The 21295-nt window shown below is 32.1% G+C and overlaps 1 protein-coding gene across 1 annotated transcript in view; it reads left to right on the top strand.

Annotated features, from left to right (window-relative positions):
* CFTR (CF transmembrane conductance regulator) overlaps window positions 1-21295 on the top strand; it is a 191478-nt gene that overhangs the window by 121469 nt on the left and 48714 nt on the right. The window contains exons 16-19 of the mRNA XM_074268208.1: window positions 6919-6956; window positions 7486-7730; window positions 9772-9851; window positions 20882-21032. Of these exons, the coding sequence (XP_074124309.1) occupies window positions 6919-6956; window positions 7486-7730; window positions 9772-9851; window positions 20882-21032 (514 nt within the window). The remainder of the gene's footprint in view (window positions 1-6918; window positions 6957-7485; window positions 7731-9771; window positions 9852-20881; window positions 21033-21295) is intronic.

Here is a 21295-nt window from a genome sequence, read left to right as displayed (position 1 = left end):
AGCACTTTATTCAGTTGACTCACTTATGACTCCTCACTTATGAAACTTTTCAGATACAAGTACCTTTGCTAGGCTACTACTTACTTGTTTTTATATTTATGTCCCAAGGACTTAGAATAACTTTTATCTGGAGATAAGTGCTTAAAAATGCTTTTTTCATTCATTCTCTAGGGCTGTTCTTTAAGTCACTAGACTTTTGTCACCAAAAGGCTACCTAAATCTATAATTTAAACTGGATTTACTAGTTTCTGAAGATTTCTTCAGGCATTACCCAGGGCAAAGCCCTCCTAGGAATATTCTGGTTGAAAAGTTGCCCTTTGGTCATAAAGTCTATACCTTATCACTTGGATTTAGATAAAAAGAGAGCTTCTGTCTAGGGATAAAGCTGATTTTTCTTGTTTGTTTAGTACTTTCAGGAACCCTGAAAGGTTTTCTTAGCAAAGATACTGAAGTGATTTGCTATTTCCTTCTTCAGCTTACTTAATTGATGAGGTAACTGAGATAAATAGAGATTAAGTGACTTGATTAGGGTCACATAACTAGTGAACATCTAAGCTCAGATTTAAAATCATATCTTTCTGCCTCTAGGCCCAGCCTTGTAATACATTTTGCCACCAAATGCTCCCTGGGCAGATATTAGTGGCAGGTTTTTCCCTTTCAGGAAATGATTAATTAGAAGTTGCCCAACAGGAAAAAAAAATGGTACTTAATAGTCATGTAATTAATCTTGGACAGTCTTGCCAAATGATCCTCATTAATATGAATTAAACCCAGCCCTCTGACATGGTAAATTCCAAACCAATACTTCAAAGTTATTAATGGCCCAAATTCCTGATTTGAAAGGTCATAATGTTTGTTCTTAAGTTTTTTTTGAAACTTATGTAAGTTGAGATTCATTGAATGACATAAAGCAAAAGTGTCAGAAAAGAATGCCGTGATTATTTACATGTGTGTATATACATATATATACACACATATATCTCTTTATAAACACATATATGCATATATTCACTACAACTTTATCCCATTGGTTTGAATGTAAGCATCTTTTAAAAGAGCAATCCATCTTGTTCAAGAAAAGACAATGATGTCTGAAATTTTGCTTGTGATTTGATTATGACTCATTGATGTGGTCTGAATTCTCAAGTGCTTGCATTTTTAAGGTTATCATCTATACTATGGATTTACCTGGGGTAGGAACCAGACCTATGATTTTATTGCTAAAAGGAACTAGGAAATGAGTTAACTCTTCCTACCAGTGCAAGTTTGCCCCTTCTCTGAAGTACTATTTTCTTGGACATTAAAATCAAAGGATTTGTTTGTAGTTGCATAGCTAGGGTTGTGTCAGAAGGATTAAAGTTCCTATCTACATGGTTCCAAGGCTGGATTTCTAAGTGTAAGTTAATCTATTTCTGGTAGAAAAACATTGTGGGATAGGAGAAAGAGTTTTGATTGATACAAGAGAACCTGAGTTCAAAAAAAAGTCCCTGGTCCTTAATTTTCTCATCTATAAAATGTGGTTACCAAAAAGAATTAGTGCCTCAGGTTCATTCTAGATAGTGGGTTTAGATATGGTAGAAATAACTTTTCTTTTTATTACTTTTGAAAATGCATTCTGAGGATTTGATTTTTTAAAAATTAATTTTGTCTAGAGCTAAAAATCAAGATATTTTGGTGAATGGAGATAGAAATGTTGCTTTGTGTTATTATGTAAAAATGTTTTATATATATATATATATATATATATATATATATATATATATATATATATATACATATATGCTATAGTTGCCTCAAACTATTTTAAAGAGGTTTTATGAGCTTAAATTATTGAAAGTTATTACCAAGAAAGTCAAACACAGCCAGTAAAATAAAAGAGACATTTACATTTCAGTTATTGTTATAATTTTAAAATTTCTATTACTTAAAAGAAAGTTATTACTTGAAGAAATAATCTTAGTTTTGTTGGCAATGGATAGAGTGTTGGATCTGAAATCAGGAAAACCTCAGTTCAAATATGATCTCAAACACTTAGTATCTGTGACTTTAGACAAGTTATATCCAAATATTATCTGCTTCCATTTCTTAACTTTAAAAGGAAAATAATATCACCTTATCTGCAGTGTTGTTGTGAGAATCTAATAAAAAATCTTTTGTAAAATGCTTAAGATACTGCCTGGCACACAGTAGCTATTTAAATGCTTGTTTCCTTTCTTCTTTTATTGGGTAATTTATGTCTTTTTACAAAATTATATATATATATTATATATAATAGTATGATAAAGTTATTTGATAAACTCATAAAAAATTGTAAATCATGCATAAAATGCCTCAATAATTGCAGGGCTGTTGAAATCTGTTCAAGAATATTGCCTTTTTAATACATAAGATATAATAATTTTAAGGGAGATTAAGAATAAATATAATATGAATTGGCACATAGAAATCATAAATATCTTTAGCAATACCCTCTTTTTCAGTTTCCCAAACTAGCAGGTTATTTTTTTTTAACCAAACCTATGATTTTATTAGTGTAAACAAACTTCTGATAAGGGAATTCTATCAATGCAGGTGTAACTTAGCACAGTGCCAAACTCATAGCAAGAATATATAATTGTTAGCTATTTATTATTAGCTATTACTTTATCTCAGTACAGCACCTGAAGTATCAGAAGTATGTTTCAAGGACTACTGGATAACAGGTCTTCCTAAGACCAAAGCCAGATATCATGTGCACAGTGTCATGCTGCTTCTGTAGTGGGTATATTACCAAAAATTCATATAATTAAAATATTATGAAACTCACCAAGGGAGAAATTCACAGTTGTATTTAGTTTAAATTCTGCTTCTAATCAAGGTATAACTTTTTAGTATATTCATTTTTTTAAAAATAATTTTTGCTGAGATCTTTTTTGCTATACCCTTTAGATTTTTCTCCTTTCTCTTTCTCTCTTCCTTTTCCAGATAGCTATCCTTTATTACAAAGAATTTTTTTTAAATATAAAGACAAATGAATTCAGCTAAATTGGCCAATGCATCAAACAAAAAAATGATAGCATGTACAATGTTCACATATTCCTCTCCCTCCTTTCTTGCCTCTGCAAAAGAATATGTGGAAGTATCTTCTCATATATCTTCTTTGGGGACAAAATTATTCTTTATAATTTCACAACATTAATTTTAATTGTTTTATGGTTGTTCTATTCATTTGCATATTTGGAGTCAATGTGTATATAGTTTTACTGACTATTTCACATTGCATCAGTTCCTACAAGTCCTTCTAAGCTTCTCTGTATTCCTATTTTTGTCCTATCCTACATCATAGTAATATTCCATTGCAGTCATGTATTACAATTTGCTTAGCATTCCCCCAATAGATAGGCATTTATTTTGTTTCAAGTTCTTTGATGCTATAAAAAATACTACTATAATAATTTAGTGTATATTGAGTCTTTCTTTTTATTGATGACTTTGGGTTTATCCCTACTAGTAGACACTATGGGCCATTTTCAATATATTCTAGGTGGTGACATATAACTATTCTATTTTAAAACTACTATTTACTTAAGATAATCTTTAGTGTAGTAGAAGATCATCAGACTTATATGGAAAACATTTTGTTGCCATTTATGATCATTGGTGACAACTTTGTAGTTTTCTCTAATGAAAACTTAGAATGATTTTTAAAATATCCCTATATTAATACCTAGACAATATGACAATGGATGAAATTGAATATTAACATATTTACATTTGAAGCATTGCCACAGCATCATGGTGCATGCCCTAAGGTGCTCATATTTATTTTCATAGTCCCCAAAGAAACAGAATAGTGCTTTTCTTTCCTTATGAAATGGATCCTCTGGTTTTTTACCTCTCTTTTTTCCCTGAGTCTACATCAATGCCAATTTTTTTACTATCTCATTTTAGATTTTACATTACTTTAGATATAGTCCTTATTTACTTCTCTTTTCAATAAAATATGACAACATGTTTTTAATATGCTAAAATTAGTAAAGACGCAGTGTTTCTAATCAGAAAATTAACAAGCATTTAAAAAGTGGCTCCTCTATGACTTTGACTCTCATCATTCAATCCTTATTATTTAGACATTCAATTTTAAATTATATAAAAGTTTTTAAAACACTTGGAGAGCCACTAAATTTTTCTTAGTACTTCTGTACTAGTACAGAAGCATAATCTTTTATATAGAGATATACAACTTAAAAGATGAGTAGTCGCTTCCCTCATCTGTGAAATGAGGGGATTAGACTACATAAATCTTAAAGTCTCTCTTTATTCCAATATTGTCAAGAGACTTTCTAGTAGTTTCCTTCTTGGTGTGCAACTTGTACTTTCATCTTAATTATCAATAAAATTGTTAGGAAACCCTTCTTCAGTAATGTTTTAAATAATATCCAATAACTTCAGTAACTTCAGTTAGTGAATTTGGTTCTAATGGTATTCATTTTTAGCATTTGATTTTAATTGCTTGAATGTTTCTATAAAAATAAGTTGATTATTTTAGCGTTTTTCCAACTAATTTTTAATTCTAGTATTTCCCATTTGAGTAATAGTGTAGTACAGTATATAGAGTAGTGGTATTAAAGTCAGAAAGACTTGGCTTCAAGTGCTACCTTTTACATTTACTAACTCTGTGAATCTGAGCAAATCATTGAACTCTTAAGCGCTCTCAGATAGCTCTGGAAGACCATAAGTTACAGATGAGTGCTCAATTTGCATAGACAGAGGAAATTTCCACTTCAGAAATTCTATATACTGATGACATCACAAATCTGAACTTAATATTTTCCCTTCATATTTTTCCTTCTCCTTTCTCCTCCCTTTTCCTCAATCTTGCTTTGTTTATACCTGTTTTTTCTTGCTACGCTTAGAGCTTTTCAAAGAAAGCAGTTAAACCTCTTAAAATTTTCATGTAATGCATAAAATACAGCCATTCATTTAACAAATAGTTATCAAGTGATATTCTATGTCAAAATATCTATAGTGGAGCCTATGAGTTAGGTATATAAGAATGTACAAACACCTGGTTCCTCCCCTTAGTCATTTCATAGATTATTTGGGGATATGGCTTATATACAAATAACTACAGTACTTGATATCAGGTTATAAGGAAGGGATGAATGTTGATGCAGAGAAAGCTCTGGAATAGTTCAGATGGAGAGCTCACTTCTGCTTGGTGTGATCATTTGCACTGTTTTGTTTTTATTTAACACAAAGAAACCAATTTATAAAAATGGGTGGTATTTTAGTAGGTGGAGGTTTTCAGAACTTTGTGTATACATATACACACATACTTACATATACAGATATATGTATGTGTGTGTATATATATATGTATATATATATATACATATATATATATATATATTTGATCTGAATTATTAACTGACAGGATGTAGGAGACACAGGCTTGCACTTAGGTTACTAGGAAAATGGCAGTAGCCTTATAGAAATCAGGATGATGAACTAGTTTGACAAGAGACAGGAAAAATGAGTTCACGTTTTAGACATATTGAATTTGAAGTGATAGTAAGAAATCTGGATAGAAAAATTTAGCTAGAAATTAAGACTGAAGCTTGGGAAGTTCAGACGGAAGATATAAATAAAAGTATGTATACGTAAACCAATATTTGGTTTTAGTTGTGTAATTGTTCTCATTTCACTCTATTACTCAACATTACCTTTTCTTATCTAGTTTAGGCCTTAGTTCACTTGTCTATAAAATAGAAATGATAACAAATCATAGTTATGTGCTACATTAACATTAACAATAAGCTTTCATTACAGCAATTTTGTAAAGCTGACAATGCAAATATCATTCTCATATTTCTATGCCTGCCACAAAAGGGATATTTGTATTTGAATAGAATTTTTCATATTTAGCAATCCCCCAAGACTTCCATACCAATGCCCATTGTATCAGCATAATTGTATTTTATCTTCCTAGATAGATTTCTAAAGAACTTTGGGTTCTTTCTCTCCAATTAGAATTTTTATTTCTCTTTATGAATATTAATCTTAGTATAAATGATGACTTTTTAGGTAATAAAATCAAGCATCAATTTGTGTGAAATATACAGTACTTAATAGCAATTAAACAGGATTCTTATATGAGTCTCTATAGTCATGGTGAGGAGTATTCTGCCACTCTATCAGACTGCTCAGGACTTAGTAATATTCAGTTGCAAGTGCTCTCAGCAATTGTTCTTTAATGGTTTACAGAATTCTGTTTTTAAAATTTTATGGTGCCCCTTGCCCCCCCACTCCCCTACAAAAGAAGAAAAATAGGAACATGAATAAACCATTTATAAAATGCATAGAATATAACAGAAAGATCAAAGACAAGCAAGCAGAGAGATATTGGCATTATTAGGCTTAATTTATGAGTAGGATGAAGAAAATCGAGGAAGTGTCTTTTATGATATTCTTTTGTTTCTGTTCTCCATTAAGTATGGAAATGATCATATTTGTTAGCATCTATCACATTCACAATAAAAAGTTAAAAGGCAAAAAAAATAAGAAAAAATATATTGACAAAATTTTGTAAGACTATGTTCAGATACTTCATATGGAAAATGTTACTGATGACCATGAGTGAGTTTTTACAGACTCATTCATGAAAAAAAAGAGTAAAAAGTGATATTTTCCCATTCATAAACTTGATTCAGTGAATTTTCTTTTGATTGAAGGGAATAATTGACAAGGTATTTTATTGTGGTGTAATCTGAATTCCATTCTCTTAATATATTTTCACTACGTATTCTGGTGCTGGGATAGATATTACAGCTGCTGAACATATCAAAACAAAAATGCATGTGATTTTTGGGAATGGAGGATATTGAAAAGAACACTCTTTGGCAGGGGAAAATTTAACTGTTTGTTGTCCTGTTGTAGGCAGGCGCTTCTTTGGTTGGAATTTGGCTTCTTAATGAGTGAGTATCCAGTATTGTGAATTTTGTCTTATTTCTCATGTATCTTTGTGTCTTTAAAAGCATTTTAATATGCGTTACACTTACTCTTTTTTGTAAGGCAATAGGGGAATGATAAAATTTGTTTTAAAGTTATGCTGCTTTATCTTATATTTTCTCTTTGCCTGGGTCTAAAAGACTTTATCATGTCCATCTCCTATCATCCATAAAAATAGATTTGTACCTAGTTTTCTCTAAGATTCAGTAACAACTTTGGAAACTAATTCAAATGCAAAATTTTGTTCATGCTTTTTAAAAAAGATGTTTAAACATGTAGTTTTTTATACCTGCTTTAATTTTTTTCTCAAAAATTAAAATAGGCTAGCTTTGACTATATGGTATACTCATGCTCCGAAAATCTCAGTATTTCACTTTCTCCAGTAAGTAAGATTTTGGGGATTTATTAAACTCGGTCATATTGTTATGTTTTTGGAAGAATAAAACAAAGAGGAATCTCCAATTGCTGAATAATTACTTCGTCTTTGTTTTACAGGACCTCTCTTAAAGGAAATGGTACAAATCAGCCCAATAATGCTTTTGCTGTCATTATCACCAACACCAGCAATTACTATTTGTTTTATATTTATGTGGGAGTAGCTGACACATTTTTTGCCCTGGGAATGCTCAGAGGCTTGCCACTGGTGCATGCACTAATATCAATCTCCGAAATTCTGCATCACAAAATGTTATGCTCCGTTTTGAAAGCACCTATGTCTACCCTCAGCACTTTGAAAGCAGGTACTTTGATGAAAGAATGCACTGTCTTTTGTATGAAATGGAACTATTTATTCGCAGGGACCTCTGTCCTTCGTTGCTTTTTATTATGATGCATTTGTACTGAAAAACATTTTTTAATCCAATCTCTCTAGTACCCAGTAGCCTACATTTAAAAAGGAAATACCTATATTTGTTTGTCTAAGATTTTTACCTCATTCAAGGTTTAAGTCGGATCGTGTCTCATCTGACAATTAGGTTACCCAGTTTGCTAAAAACATCACATCACTGAAGTCATGATAGCAAAAATGTTGTTTTTGTAGGGTTTTTTTGGTCATATCTAAATTGCTGCACAAGTCTGGTTAGAGGCAACTGACTGTTCAGTAGAAAGCAGTAAGACTGAATTCAGTAAGACAGGGCCAAACTTGGCTTTACACACTCACTAGCTGTGCCTCTCTTAGCCAATTACTTAACTTCTCTTTGCTTCAGTTTTCTCAACTATAAAACGGGTTTAATAATGACTTTCATTTTTATAAAGAAACCTAAAAAAGGGGGGAAAAGCCTTGCTCAATATTAGACAGCCATATTAAATCCAAGAACAAAAACCAGAAAATAGTCTTTCTCTCTCAAATTTGCATTCAGATCCTGTTTGCTTTCATGATTTTAGGGCCCATATAAAGACACATATCTAAGGGACTTTGATATCTTCCTATTCGTTAGCTTGTCTGATCTTTCTGACAATACAGTGAAATATGTAAGAAAAATATCATCATTTATATCTGAATGATTTGGAACCTTCGCCTTAGAGAGACAAGCACTTCAGCATTCTCTATTTATGAACCAGAAAATATCAGAGGCTGAAGGAATTTTAAAGATCATATAGTTACAAATCCCTCATTTAACAATTTAACACACTCAAAGTCATAAGAGTAAGTAATTTATTCAGAGTAACATAGCTATCATTAGTCTCTATGGCAGGAATGGTACCAGAACTCAAAATCTTCTTTTACTATAACATACTTTTCACTATATCTTACCACCTGCCTGAATTCCTTATACCTTTGAAGTCTACTAATAAACGAGTGAATATCCATTTGTACTTATTTATATTGTTTCAGAGCCTAATTAGACAGGTGCATATTGGTTAATATTTAACAGCTCTCTGAAAAAAAAGATTTAGACTTATTTAATTTTAATTTGTATTATTAACATTTCTTCATCACTTGAATCTAGACAGTTAATAAAACAATAAATCAAGTCTTCATTTGTAATGTTGATTTCTGTTGTATAAATAGCTTAATAGTCAGCTCTCACAAGCTGGATTGAAGCAAATCTAGCATACTCCTGGATTTATATCAAATTAAATTATAACTGCCTAAATTGACCTGTTTTGAAATTTTCCTGGGAATTTTGAAGAATGAACTCTCACTTTTAATTTAGACCTATTTTTTTAAATTTTCTGCATATATATGTATATATATATATATATATATATATATATATATATATAATTTGATACTCAAAACAATCCAGTCAGGTAGGTGCTTCAGGCATCACCCTCATTTTGTAGATGAGGAAAATGACTTAGCTCTTATGATTCAGTTTGGGCCAAACAGGTAATATAAGTAAGTCAGTGGAAAGATTCCAAACAGCTCTTCTTCCTTCTATAGCCAGTTGATATTTTTTTGTTTGTGTTTTTATAATTACTTAGCAAAATTTATGGAGAATCTCCATTAGTAAACATTTGGCTTCTTATTTCATTAATTTAAATTTCATTAAACTCAGTACATTACAATCACTCTAAGATATGCATGCAAATTAGAGTATGAACATGGTTAGACTCTTGGATGTTATTTGTGACCAAAGATAAAGATCCATGGTAGTCAAAGATTTCCCCCCTGAAACTTAACAGAAAGATACAAGATGATACTGTAAACATTATTTAAAACATTCTACAATTTTGAAGTTCTAGTTCAACTAAAATCATATTGTTTCTATCTCTATGCTTTGAAGATAATCAAAAATTGAGTCATTGAATCCATTTATTTCCTTTTTTGACCTTTAGGTGGAATTCTGAACCGTTTTTCAAAAGATATAGCAATTCTAGATGACCTTCTGCCACTTACAATATTTGACTTCATCCAGGTTTGTAAAATAACCTTACTCTAGTAGAATTTGCCTTAGTTTAAAAAAAAAAAGCTTAGGTTTGAGTATTTAATTACATTTCACTCACATTTAATTTAGAGTTACAGGAATCCTCTATTGCGTGGAATTTGGTAAGGAATTCTACTCTTAAAATGATAATGGAAAATCAAAAGAAACAGTACAGTTGAAAAATCAATGCTGTGTCAGAGGAACTAACTCTTTACACCAAGTGATGAGGGCCAATAATATACCTGGGTAATATAGCTAGCTACTTCTATGACATAAATTTTGAAAAACATTACAATACTTCTCTGACCCAAGATATCTCCTGGACAACCTTGCCATGCTGTTGAAATTCAAAGAATGAGATACTTCTAAAGGAATTAAAGAATCATGCCTTGAAAAATAACCTGTTAAACTGTAAATATTTGTCTTGGAAAAGGTAGCACTTTAACATAGAGCATATCCCAAAAGTCTTAATGCAACTTTAAGTTATAAAATCTTAAAATTACATTACGACTTTGAAAAATCACACTGTTTTATATGGATGCTTGAAAACTCAAGAATTTAGGACATTGCCCTGAAGACTGCTTTTGAGGGATTTAGAAATGGGGGTAGAAGTGAATAAAAGGTATATGAAGAGAAAAGTGGGAGCATGGTAAGATGAGGTGGGCAATTGTCCAAGATTAAGCTTGCCTACCCACAATTTTGTGTAAGGTTTATCCTGGTTTGGGGAACCACATTAGATCCTTATAAGCTACAGAATGTCAGCTGTGACACATTTGATAACCTTGGCCTTGGACACACATATGACTAAAGCTTCCTATCTTGATTTCACCATCATTATCTAAGATCATAAATGCCACAACTGTAATCATCTGCAGTGAAAACAAATAGAGGAGAATATGATCATTCTCTGGGTTGATGCATTCCTATTCCCTCTTAACTGCTGCCTGCCCTAAACATATCAGGAAAAAAAAAAGAAGTTCATATTGATATATTAAAAAGGAGACAGCAAATCAAAATGAGAAAAAAGACATGCATATATGTACAGAAAACACATTGTTAGAGGCAAAATAATCAAAAGGTCAGTTTGCCTCACACTGAAACAAACAATCTAATGAATTTCCTGTTCCAAATGAGTGACACTGTTTTGGGTTTGACACAGATTCCTCTATTCAAAGTTATAACTCATAACAGTAGCTGTTGGAGTCTTCTGAAGGATTTCTTGAGACCAGAAAGAAATTCATTTAAATTTTTTTGTGTGTCTCTGAGCTCTGGCAGTTTGTTCCTTGTTCCAGAGTTACACATGGACAGTTCTGAATGAATATGGCACATGGAAGCCTGAGGCATAGTTGCAACAGTATTAATTCAGTTCAACTCTCTTTGGCCTTTTTTTTCCCAATTGTGTTTTTTCTCTTCATCATTTTTTTTGAAATACTGTAAGGCTGTCTTAAAATTTCTATGGGGGAAGTTACTATTAGATAAGTATTTTTAGATTAAATAACACTTTTGAACACATCTAATAGCTCCTCTACCCATTGTCTCTATGTATGTGTGTATGTGACATATTTTTCCAGTAATTCTTATTCTTGTCTCTAGTTTATAACTGATATGAGTTACATTTTATCTACTCCCATCCATTCATTTATTCTATCAATAAACATTTGTTAAGCATGATTTGTATGAGCTATTATATTATTATACTAGAGCTGTGTTGCTCTGGAAGAATTTTTGTTTGTTTTTGCTTTTCAATGCTTAGGGCAGAAAATTTCACACAATATAGGCTTTTGCTCCAAGAGATTATAACTAATCAACAGTTTAGTAAGTACACCTTACAGAGTTGCCTGAGAGCCAGAGAGTTGAGGTGACCTTCATAAAATTAGGAAGTGCTAGAATTGTTCTTGATTCCAAGTTCAACATGTTATTTACTGTCGTGCTGCCTTTCATAAATCATCAATAAATTTGGATAAAAATGAAAGTCGATCTAAAATGTATTATATACTTTCCTTCATTAATAGACAGAAAATATTGAATATAATTTACTCTTTATTGCTGAAACGTCATTATAAACAAAGGTTATTTTACACTGATGCTCTTGAAGGTAGGGAGATGTCATGGTTAATATTGGGGTATCTAGGCCTGATTATTCTAAAAAAAATCTTAGAGACCTCTGCTTCTTCTAATCACTATTTCTTTTTTTTTCTCCTTATGGTATATAAGATTTCACTTCTTGATCTTGTTAATGGATTAGAATCCTTTCTTATCCTGTACATGTGTTTGCTATAAATGAAGCAAAACTGAAGGCCCAACAACATTGGGCCAATAATTTGAAATAGTGGATGAAGGGCCATATCCACTCTAAACTCCTTCCCCCACCTCTACCCCCAATTTTCTCACCTTTCTACATATTCAGAAGACTTCTTCATCCTTCCAGATGTACATGTTGTTTCCTCTTCAAGCCAAATGAGAGTAAAATTCTAGATTACTAGCCCTCTACCCCCACATTCTTCTTCTATATTAGTTCTTCCTTCCACACACCATTTTTATAATAAAACTTCTTCCTTTTATCTTCTTCTACCCAGTGTTATTTTTTTTGAATAATCCCATCATATGTAATTCAGCCCCAACCTTTCTTTCAAACTATTTTAGTAATGATAACAGTTTTAAGAATAATGATAACATTTTCACATATAATATATAAACAGTTTAACCTTGATGATTATAATTAGCTTTTAATGTTTTCCTTATATTTTTTCGGGACCTTTTATATTACATTTTGCATTGAGGTCTGGTCTTTTTGTTACAATTATCTAAAAGTCAGTTTGTCAAATGTCAATTTTTTTCATTCAGAATTATACTCAACTTTGCTGGTTAAATTATTCTTGTTCTTTTGCTCCCCAAAATATTTCTAAGATTGACAGCCTTACAGTCCTTTAGAGTAGAAGCTTCTAGATCTTGTGAAATTTCTGTAGTTTTGAAATTGTTTTTTTCTTGTTGCTTGAATTATTTTTTCCTTAACCTGGGAATTTTGAAACTTGACTGATATTCCTGTAAGTTTTCCTTCTGAGATCTCTTTTAGATTATGAATGGTAGATTTTTTTCTATTTCTATTTTGCCCCATTGTTCTAGAATTTCAGGGCAATTTTTCTTAATAATTTCTTATAAGATTTTTACCAAAATTCAGGTTTTTTTGATATAACTTTCTTGATATAACTAACTTGATATAACTAACTATAACTTTTATATTGTATTTCCTGGACCTGTCCTCTAGATCAGTTGATCAGTTGTTTTTCTAATAAGATGTTTCAGATTATCTTCTATTTTTTTCTAGTTTTATTATTTTTTCATGACTTGTGCAAGAATCTAATGATGTTATAGTTCTAGTTTTCAAGAAGTTATTTTCTTCCTTAAGATTTTGTACCTCTTTTTCCAATTAGTTAACTTTCTTTTCATTATTTTCTTGGGTTGCTTTTATTTCTCCCCCTAATTTTTCTTTGATCTCTCATGTTTGATTTTGGAATTTCTTTTTAAGTTTTTTCAAGACCTCTTTTTGGGTATGTGACCATTTGATGTTATTCTTTGGGATATTGGCTTTTTTTTAACCTCAAAAATTTCCTCTGAATATCTATCCAGATCTTCTTTTACAGCAAAGTAGTTAATAGTGGTCAAGTTCTTTTTTTTCCTTTTTTTCTTACTTATTTTTAAATTTTTAATTTGTCATATTTTATTTTTTAATAGTTTAGTATTATTATTATCTGGTTTTGTTCCCAAATTGTGGGTAATTTTGCCCTATACCTCAGGTCCTGCTTATTGCTGTTTTTTGGATTCTATCCAGAAGTTTGACCTCAGGAACTTTTCTCTTTCTCCCCTAAATCCCAACCATGCTATCCCCAAAATATTCTTGCTTCCTTCATTACTGCATTCATTTCTTTTTGCCTACAATCATAGCCAGTGATTATGTATGCTTAACACTGGTAAACCTGACTTCTGGAAACAGCAGTCTTTAATCTTCCCTCATCCAACCTTTGCTGTTATATAGATGAAAATTTGTGAGGTAAAAAAGTTGTTCAGATGAAACTTCCTGAGGCTGTGAGGTAAAATTTCTTTTTTGTTTTGTTTTAGAAAGTTTATGTCACAAATCTAGTATAAGCTTTGGAAGATTTTTTTGCATGCAAACATTAAATTTTCTTTTGAATTTTAAATTTTAAAAATTCTTCTCCCAGTACCCTTCTCCCACAGTAGCAATACTATTATATTATTAATATTATTACCTTATTCTAGATACCCTCTAAGGAGATAACTGAAATGATAACCACTGGAGAAAATATATAAAAATTTCTATGAGTACATTTTCACTAGTTTTAGCAATAGATTCATGCCAAATTGACTTCTAATAAATTCATACAAAGTATGTTCCTTTTGAGGAAAAAGTCACATCTCTCTCTCTCTACTCTCAGCAATACACATGCAAAAATGACTTTCATGGTGCTCTTTTTACAAATAATTATCAGAAGTTCAAGACTAGATTGTTAGATATTTCATGAAGTTATGTTCCTTATGATTTATTCTCAAAATGCTTCTTACAGTCAGGAACTGGCAGTAAATATACTTTTAAAATGTTTTAATAGTTGCCAATTTTACTTATTTTTTTCCTAAGGTGGATGATACAGATGTATCCTGGATAGTTTCTTTTTGGTGATAAGGCTCTTTATTACTTCCTTCCATTAATTTTCTCTAAAATAGCACTAGAGCTTTAGATAGTTACTTTATACAAGATAAACTCAGGAGATGTATGGGTATTGCTTTGTCACTTTTTGATAATTTATTGTTGGAAATACATATGTCTCTGGAACAACTCTTATTTTAAAAAAATTCTAAAATGTTAAAATCTTGTATTTCTTACCCATTACAGACCACAATCTCGATAGAGTCAGGTACTCCTTCACTTGGCAAAATGCTTTGCTTGTATCATAGTCGATGCTTGATTAATGTTTTCTTGATTTGAACTGTTGAATAACTGTTATGGGAAATATGGTACAGAAACAGCCTATGATAATTGAGGAATTACAGAAAGCTGAGTTTGTTGATTGTTGAAAATATGTACATATCCTGGTGAATACTTATGTATGTGTGGTACGTGAGTATAAATATGTTTGTTTTAGGATTATTTTTAAGTAATTAAAATAATAATGATTTTTTTTTACTTTCTTTCATTATTAGTAGGTTGATAATTCTTCTTTCCCATCATTTTTCTTCCAGATATGTGGAATTGCTTGAGGTTTTTTTTGCACTTAATAGTATTTTTCCAATTTAAAGATATTTTTCAACATTCATTTTTGTAAGATTGAGGTGAAATTTATTGATGCTTAATCTGCTTCCTGATGGAGCTGCTCCAGAGCCTGCTGTTGATTTTGTGAAGTTTCTTGGAAATGTTTGCTCTTCACCCAAGCCAAAACTTAGTCCCTGGAGGACATGTCTTTTCTGAGATCCTCTCAAATTATTTTAGGGTTGTTGGGTTTGTTTCTTAAACATAGATCCTTCAGAAATTTGGGCATTAGACTAATCAGTCTGTTAACAAGTGTATATTAAATACTTAATATTTGCCAGGCACTGTGCTAAGGTACTAGGGATACTAACAAAATCAAGAGTAGGTCATTTCTCTCGAGAAGATTCTGCCTGGCTCATAATAAAGTAGAAAAAAAAAACACGTGAGTTATTTTCCTTCCTGCTCAGAGACAGTTTTTTTGGCTTACGTGGTTATATTGATGGGGACTGGTTCAAATAGAAAGGGGGCCATTAAACTGTCTGATAAGGATACAATACCTGCAGGCTTTATCTTGACTTTGAAAACTATATGGAACTATATTTTAATCTAGTTCAGGTTATACTTAGGAGTGTTTCATACTTCTAGATGTTAGAGGCTACTGGAAAATTAATTTCTTTAAAAGTGTGTTTTAATAGAATTTAAAAGCTATTACATTCTCTACTTTCTTAATGTATTTTCTAAAAACATATCTATATTTATCTCTCTAATCTATCTCTCTATCTAGTGTGTATGTATATAGATTGGAGATAGAAGGGATTTTTGAGACTATGTAGTCAGTAATACCTACTAATCAACTAGTTTATATGGTGCAAGAGGTACTCAGGAGGACTGGCACTTTTGGTGTGAGGGATTGCAGAGGCTTTTTCAGGGTGGCTCATCCACCTTTGGTGTCTATTTTACCCAAATCTCACCTATGGGTCCAAAAAGGCTGGAGCATGTGCAATGGCCATACCCTAATAAACCATGTTGGCAGATGGGCTATCCCAAGTTGAGGGTAAATGACAGACCTCAGATCTGTTGGCCATTTAGAGGGGGGTCCACTCCAAGTATGTGAAGACTTTCCCTGGTGAATAAGTAAATGAGAACAATTAGTTCCAAAGGCCACAAAGGTGAGTAAATTTCGGCAATATGGAGTGCTTAGAACTTGATCAGACCTTAAAGATGCTAGGGTCATCCACTGCATCCTGGGCAAGTTGTTTTGACTTTTGTCTTGCCAGAGGACATTGACGGCTCAGAAACAAAGAGTAAGACTGATGACTTTGTGCCTCTCTGCCTCATTTAAATCCAATTCATGCACAAGTCACTGTATCATCCATGATGCCATTGGTCTCTTTTGAAAATGAAGGACCAGCAATAGCATATCTTAAGAGCCTACCACATACTGTATTGGTGCACAGGATAGAGTGTCAGTACATGAAGTCAAATCTAGCCTCAGACATTTACTAGTTCTGTGACCCTGAACAAGTCACTTAACCCTGCTTGTCTCAGTTTCCTTCTCTACAAAAAGAGCTGGAGAAAGAAATGGCAAACTACTCCTGCATCTTTGCCAAAAAAAAACCCCCAAATGAGGTCACAAAGAGTAAAATATTGTGGTACCTAGATGGTACAGCTGATAGAGCACTAGCTGTGGAGTTAGGAGAACCTGATTTCAGATCTGACCCCAAACACTTACTAGCCTGTGCAAGTCACTCAACCACATTATGGCAAAAAAACCCCAAAAGTTAGACACGATTGAAATGATGGAAAAACAACAACATATGCTGTTTTGTGCCCTAGACATGTAAAGATAAGAAAGAAAAAAAATTCCTTTATTTCAAGGAATTTCCATTCTATTGAGAGAGATAATGCATGCATATATGTATAAGTGGCATAAATTTATGCAAAATTAGTACTAGAAAGGACATGAGCAGTTGGGAGGAGGAGGAGAAAAATTTTAAAAAGCTTGATTTAGAGGAAGGTACTTGAATAGGATCTTAAAGGAAGCAAGCAAAAGTTTCTTTGAAGTGAATGTGAGGAGAGGATGCATTATAAGTGTGGAAAGAGAGCATTGTGCTATACTGAGGAACATAGAGATGGACAGTTTGTTTTGACCACAGAGTATGGAAAGGTTAATAGGCTATTTAATGTATATATTAGAAAATTGGGGCCCTGAGAGATATTATCCATTTTCCAAACTTACCTAGAAGGATAATGGCAGATTTTAGAATATAATCCAGATTTCTGAACTTCTAAGCCCAAATCTTTTGATTATATCAATATTGTTTGCAGAGGCTACTTGGCTGATTCTAGTAGACATTGGCATGTGAGATTATTCTGGGAATGTGTTAGTTGAAGAAACATCTTTGAAAATTAATTGTGTAAATGTTTTCTACTCTTATATAACTGTATGAAACACTCAAAACAAAATATAACTAGATGTAGAATAAGGTGATGACAACTTTATAGTACTTGGAATATCTATGAAAAGAAATTTCTCGTCTTAATTAGATTAATTTTGAGAAATTGGCATCAGAAAAAAATCACTACATCTTGAGTGGATATAAAAAGGACAGTTATCTTTCTTAATTTTATTCATCTTAGTAGTATTCTAATTTTACCAATTTTTCTAAATTATTATTTGCAAATTTGCTGAAGACCTATTTATCAAACCCAGTTTACTTTTCTTAGTTATCATTTAAACTTCCAATAGCCTTTGACACTTGTAACCACTTTCTCTATATTTTCTCCTCTTTTGCTCATAAAACCTCAATCCTGTTCATTACAGAACAATATACAAATACTTTAGCCTGGTTTTTGAGGCCCTCAATAGTCTAATTTTAAGAATACTTTTCCAGCCTATTTTTCACAGCTCTCCTTTATATATTCTGCATTCCAGACAAATGGGAGAGTTTATTAAATAATTTTTCATCTCAAACTAATTATCTTGTCTCTTCAGGTCTATCCTCTTTCTTACATTTATTCTATTCTCGTATCCAAATGTTGAAATCCTCTTCTTTTAAGGTACAATTCAGATCAAGTCTCTTCCATTAATCCTCCCATGATCTTCTCATCCCCAAATAGTTCCCCTCACAAAATTTTCATATAAAAGTTTTTTTATAGAGACCTCTAATAGTGAATTCTATTATCATACTTCTTTGCCTATCCTGTGTCCTATACTTATGTTTGTCTATGTCACATCACTTTATTATATTACAAAGGAATGTCATCTTTTTATACCTTTGTGTTCTATAGGGTCTAATAAAGTTTTTGTCACATATTGAATCTTTAATAAATAGTTATTATATTGAATGGAATAGAATTATTGATTGATGAATTATTCTGGTTTGCTCAAAAATGGATAGAAACTTATTGGCAGAAGTATCCACATCCAGATCTTTGAGTTCAGTCCTATTTCTACTAACCAAACAATTTCCATAGGATCATAGATTTCTAGTTAGAAGGAGTCTCAAGATGGCTTCCCCAAAGTCACAAAAATAAGTGGCAGACACAAACTGGTGACATAATGGATAGAATGCTGGACTTGGAGTTAGAAATACTCCTCTGGCATTTACTGACTGTGGGCACGTCAGTAACCCTACTGAGCCTTAGTAGTTCTCTAAAACTATAAGTAATAAATAGCATGTGACCTGTGTTAATGGAGGGAATTTCCCATGGTGACAAAATATTAGGCAGTTGTTTAGGGAACTCTGATTAAGTAGCATCTGAAAGCAATTGAAACTAAGACATAATTATTTAATTTTTGGTGGTGTGTCTATGGAATCACAAAACTATTCTTAGATGATGGTATTGAAATAGGTTGGTCTGGATCTGAGTGACACATTTTTCAAAATGTTGTGTTCTACCTCATAACAACTGGCATAAAACCTTTGTTGCCAGTGGAAACTAATAGTGAAGATATTGATCTGGATTGGTATTTAATGTAGAAATGCACCAACAAGTATAATTTATAATTCTTCTTGTCAAAAGCTACTTCATACTTGAGGTGAATTGTTTTTCATTGGATAATGCTGGAAGAGCCCTCTGGAACTATCAAATATTAATCTGGGCTAAATTTTAAATTACTTTTCATAGCCTAAACCATTCATTCTTAGTCTATGCAAATTTCTCCAGTTTTCTCAAGGGTATCCTATGTTTTAAAAAAAGATAGAAATGAAAACACACACAGAGAGAGAGAGAGAGAGAGAGAGAGAGAGAGAGAGAGAGAGAGAGAGAGAGAGAGAGAGAGAGAATGAGAGACACACACAAACTGGACTTGTAATTTCATTGCTGTAGAGAATTCCCAGATGAGGAAACTCCATCCAATTCAGGGCAGGATCTTCTCAGACTTTATAGTTTTAGAAACTTGTGTAAATAAGATGTCAGACATGTAGTTTGCTGGCTACATCCAGCCTGTAATACCTCTAAGACCTAGTTTCTTTATAAAAATCTATGGTTATCTAAGTCAATATACTGATAGCTGGGGTGCTTACGTATAGCTTAGTGGTGTGTTTCTATTTGAATTTAATACTACTGGCCAGTGATGTTAAAAAGAAACAGATCCTGTAGTTTAATATTAACTTAAAAACCACAAACCAACATTATATATTTTGCAATGTATTTTTATTTATTTTGTAAAACATTTCCCAGTTATATTTTAATTTGGTTCTGTGCAGCTTAGTGGGCAGTGAGCTTGACACTACTGCTGTAAAACAATGGGTAGTTAAGTATCTTACCACAAAGCCAGTACATGCCAGAGACTGGACTCAGACCCACATCTTCCTAGCTGAGGCTGACTCTCTATCCTTTTCACCTTTTCAGTGACTAGGTTGAGAGTTTGTTTTAGTTTTTTCAAAGGATGTCATAAATTTCTCAAAATTATTCAAAGCAAATTTTCACAATACACATTTATATACAAATATGTGGTGCATGCATGCATACACACACATAAAATCTCACATTTTGGAAATGTGGGATCTGGTATTCTTACAATTGCTTGAAGAAAGAAGTTCAAGAATTACCATAAAATGACTTTACAAATGGAGGAAATTAAGGCTCAGGGAATTTCAGTGATTTCTGCATAGCTAACATGACTTATTCTTGTTCATTCATTTAGTGGCATCCAATTCTTTGTGAATCCATGCACATCATTGCCCTTCTGTTCTCCACTGTCTCCCAAAGTCTGTCCAAGTTTTTTTTTCTTTGCTTCTGTGTTACTATCAATCCTTCCTATCCTCTGATGCCCTTTTGCCTTTAATCTTTCCCAATATCAAGATTTTTCCCCCCCAATGAATCTTGTCTTCTTATGTGGCTGAAGTATTTAAGCTTCATCTTTAGTGTTGCTCCTTTCAATGAATACAGATCTAGTAAGTGATAAAACTTAGCACAAACAGAGAGGGGCTTTGAATTCAGATTTTCTGATTGGCAGGTCCAGTGTTCTTTCCTTCAAACCAATATTCTCATTACTAATAACATTAAGATGACAAAACTCTAAAAAAGATTAATAGTACAACTAATCTTAGAAGTTGTTTGAATTGGTGCTCTTGAACAGTTCAGTTGTGTCAGAATTGTTTTTCTTTCATCTTAATAGAAACCTTCCTAAATTAGAAGGAAGCTGACTAGCACAGTGAAACCACTGGGAGACAAATTACCAATCTCTGTTTTGTCAGTGTTCTGAAAAATAAACATTCTCATCAATGCTTTATTTTTTTTTTTAATCCCACAGTTAATACTGATCGTTGTTGGAGCTCTCATTGTAGTGTCAGCTTTAAAACCTTATATCTTCTTGGCTACTGTGCCTGTGATAATAGCTTTTATTATGCTAAGGGCATATTTCCTCCAAACTTCCCAACAACTAAAACAACTGGAGTCTGAAGGTATGGTCAATAAATACTATTTTCTTATTGTAAGTGAATCTCAAAAAAGTTATTTTAAGCTTTAATTCAGGCTTATTTTTGTTTTACATATTTTCTTCTGATGTTTTCTCCAGGTGACCTATTATTTCCTTATAGAAAAAAGTCTTTTAAAAGCAAAACATATAGGAAAACCCACCACATTTGGAATACTTTGATCAGTTCATACAAATCTTCCCAGGTTTCTTAAAAAAAAGTAGTTTTTTTTTTAATAAAAGGAATGCTTT

This window comes from Sminthopsis crassicaudata, chromosome 5 (assembly GCF_048593235.1).
Source record: "Sminthopsis crassicaudata isolate SCR6 chromosome 5, ASM4859323v1, whole genome shotgun sequence".
NCBI lineage: Eukaryota > Metazoa > Chordata > Mammalia > Dasyuromorphia > Dasyuridae > Sminthopsis > Sminthopsis crassicaudata.
The sequence above is the reverse complement of the archived record's forward strand: the minus strand, read 5'-3'. Positions and strand labels throughout refer to the sequence as shown.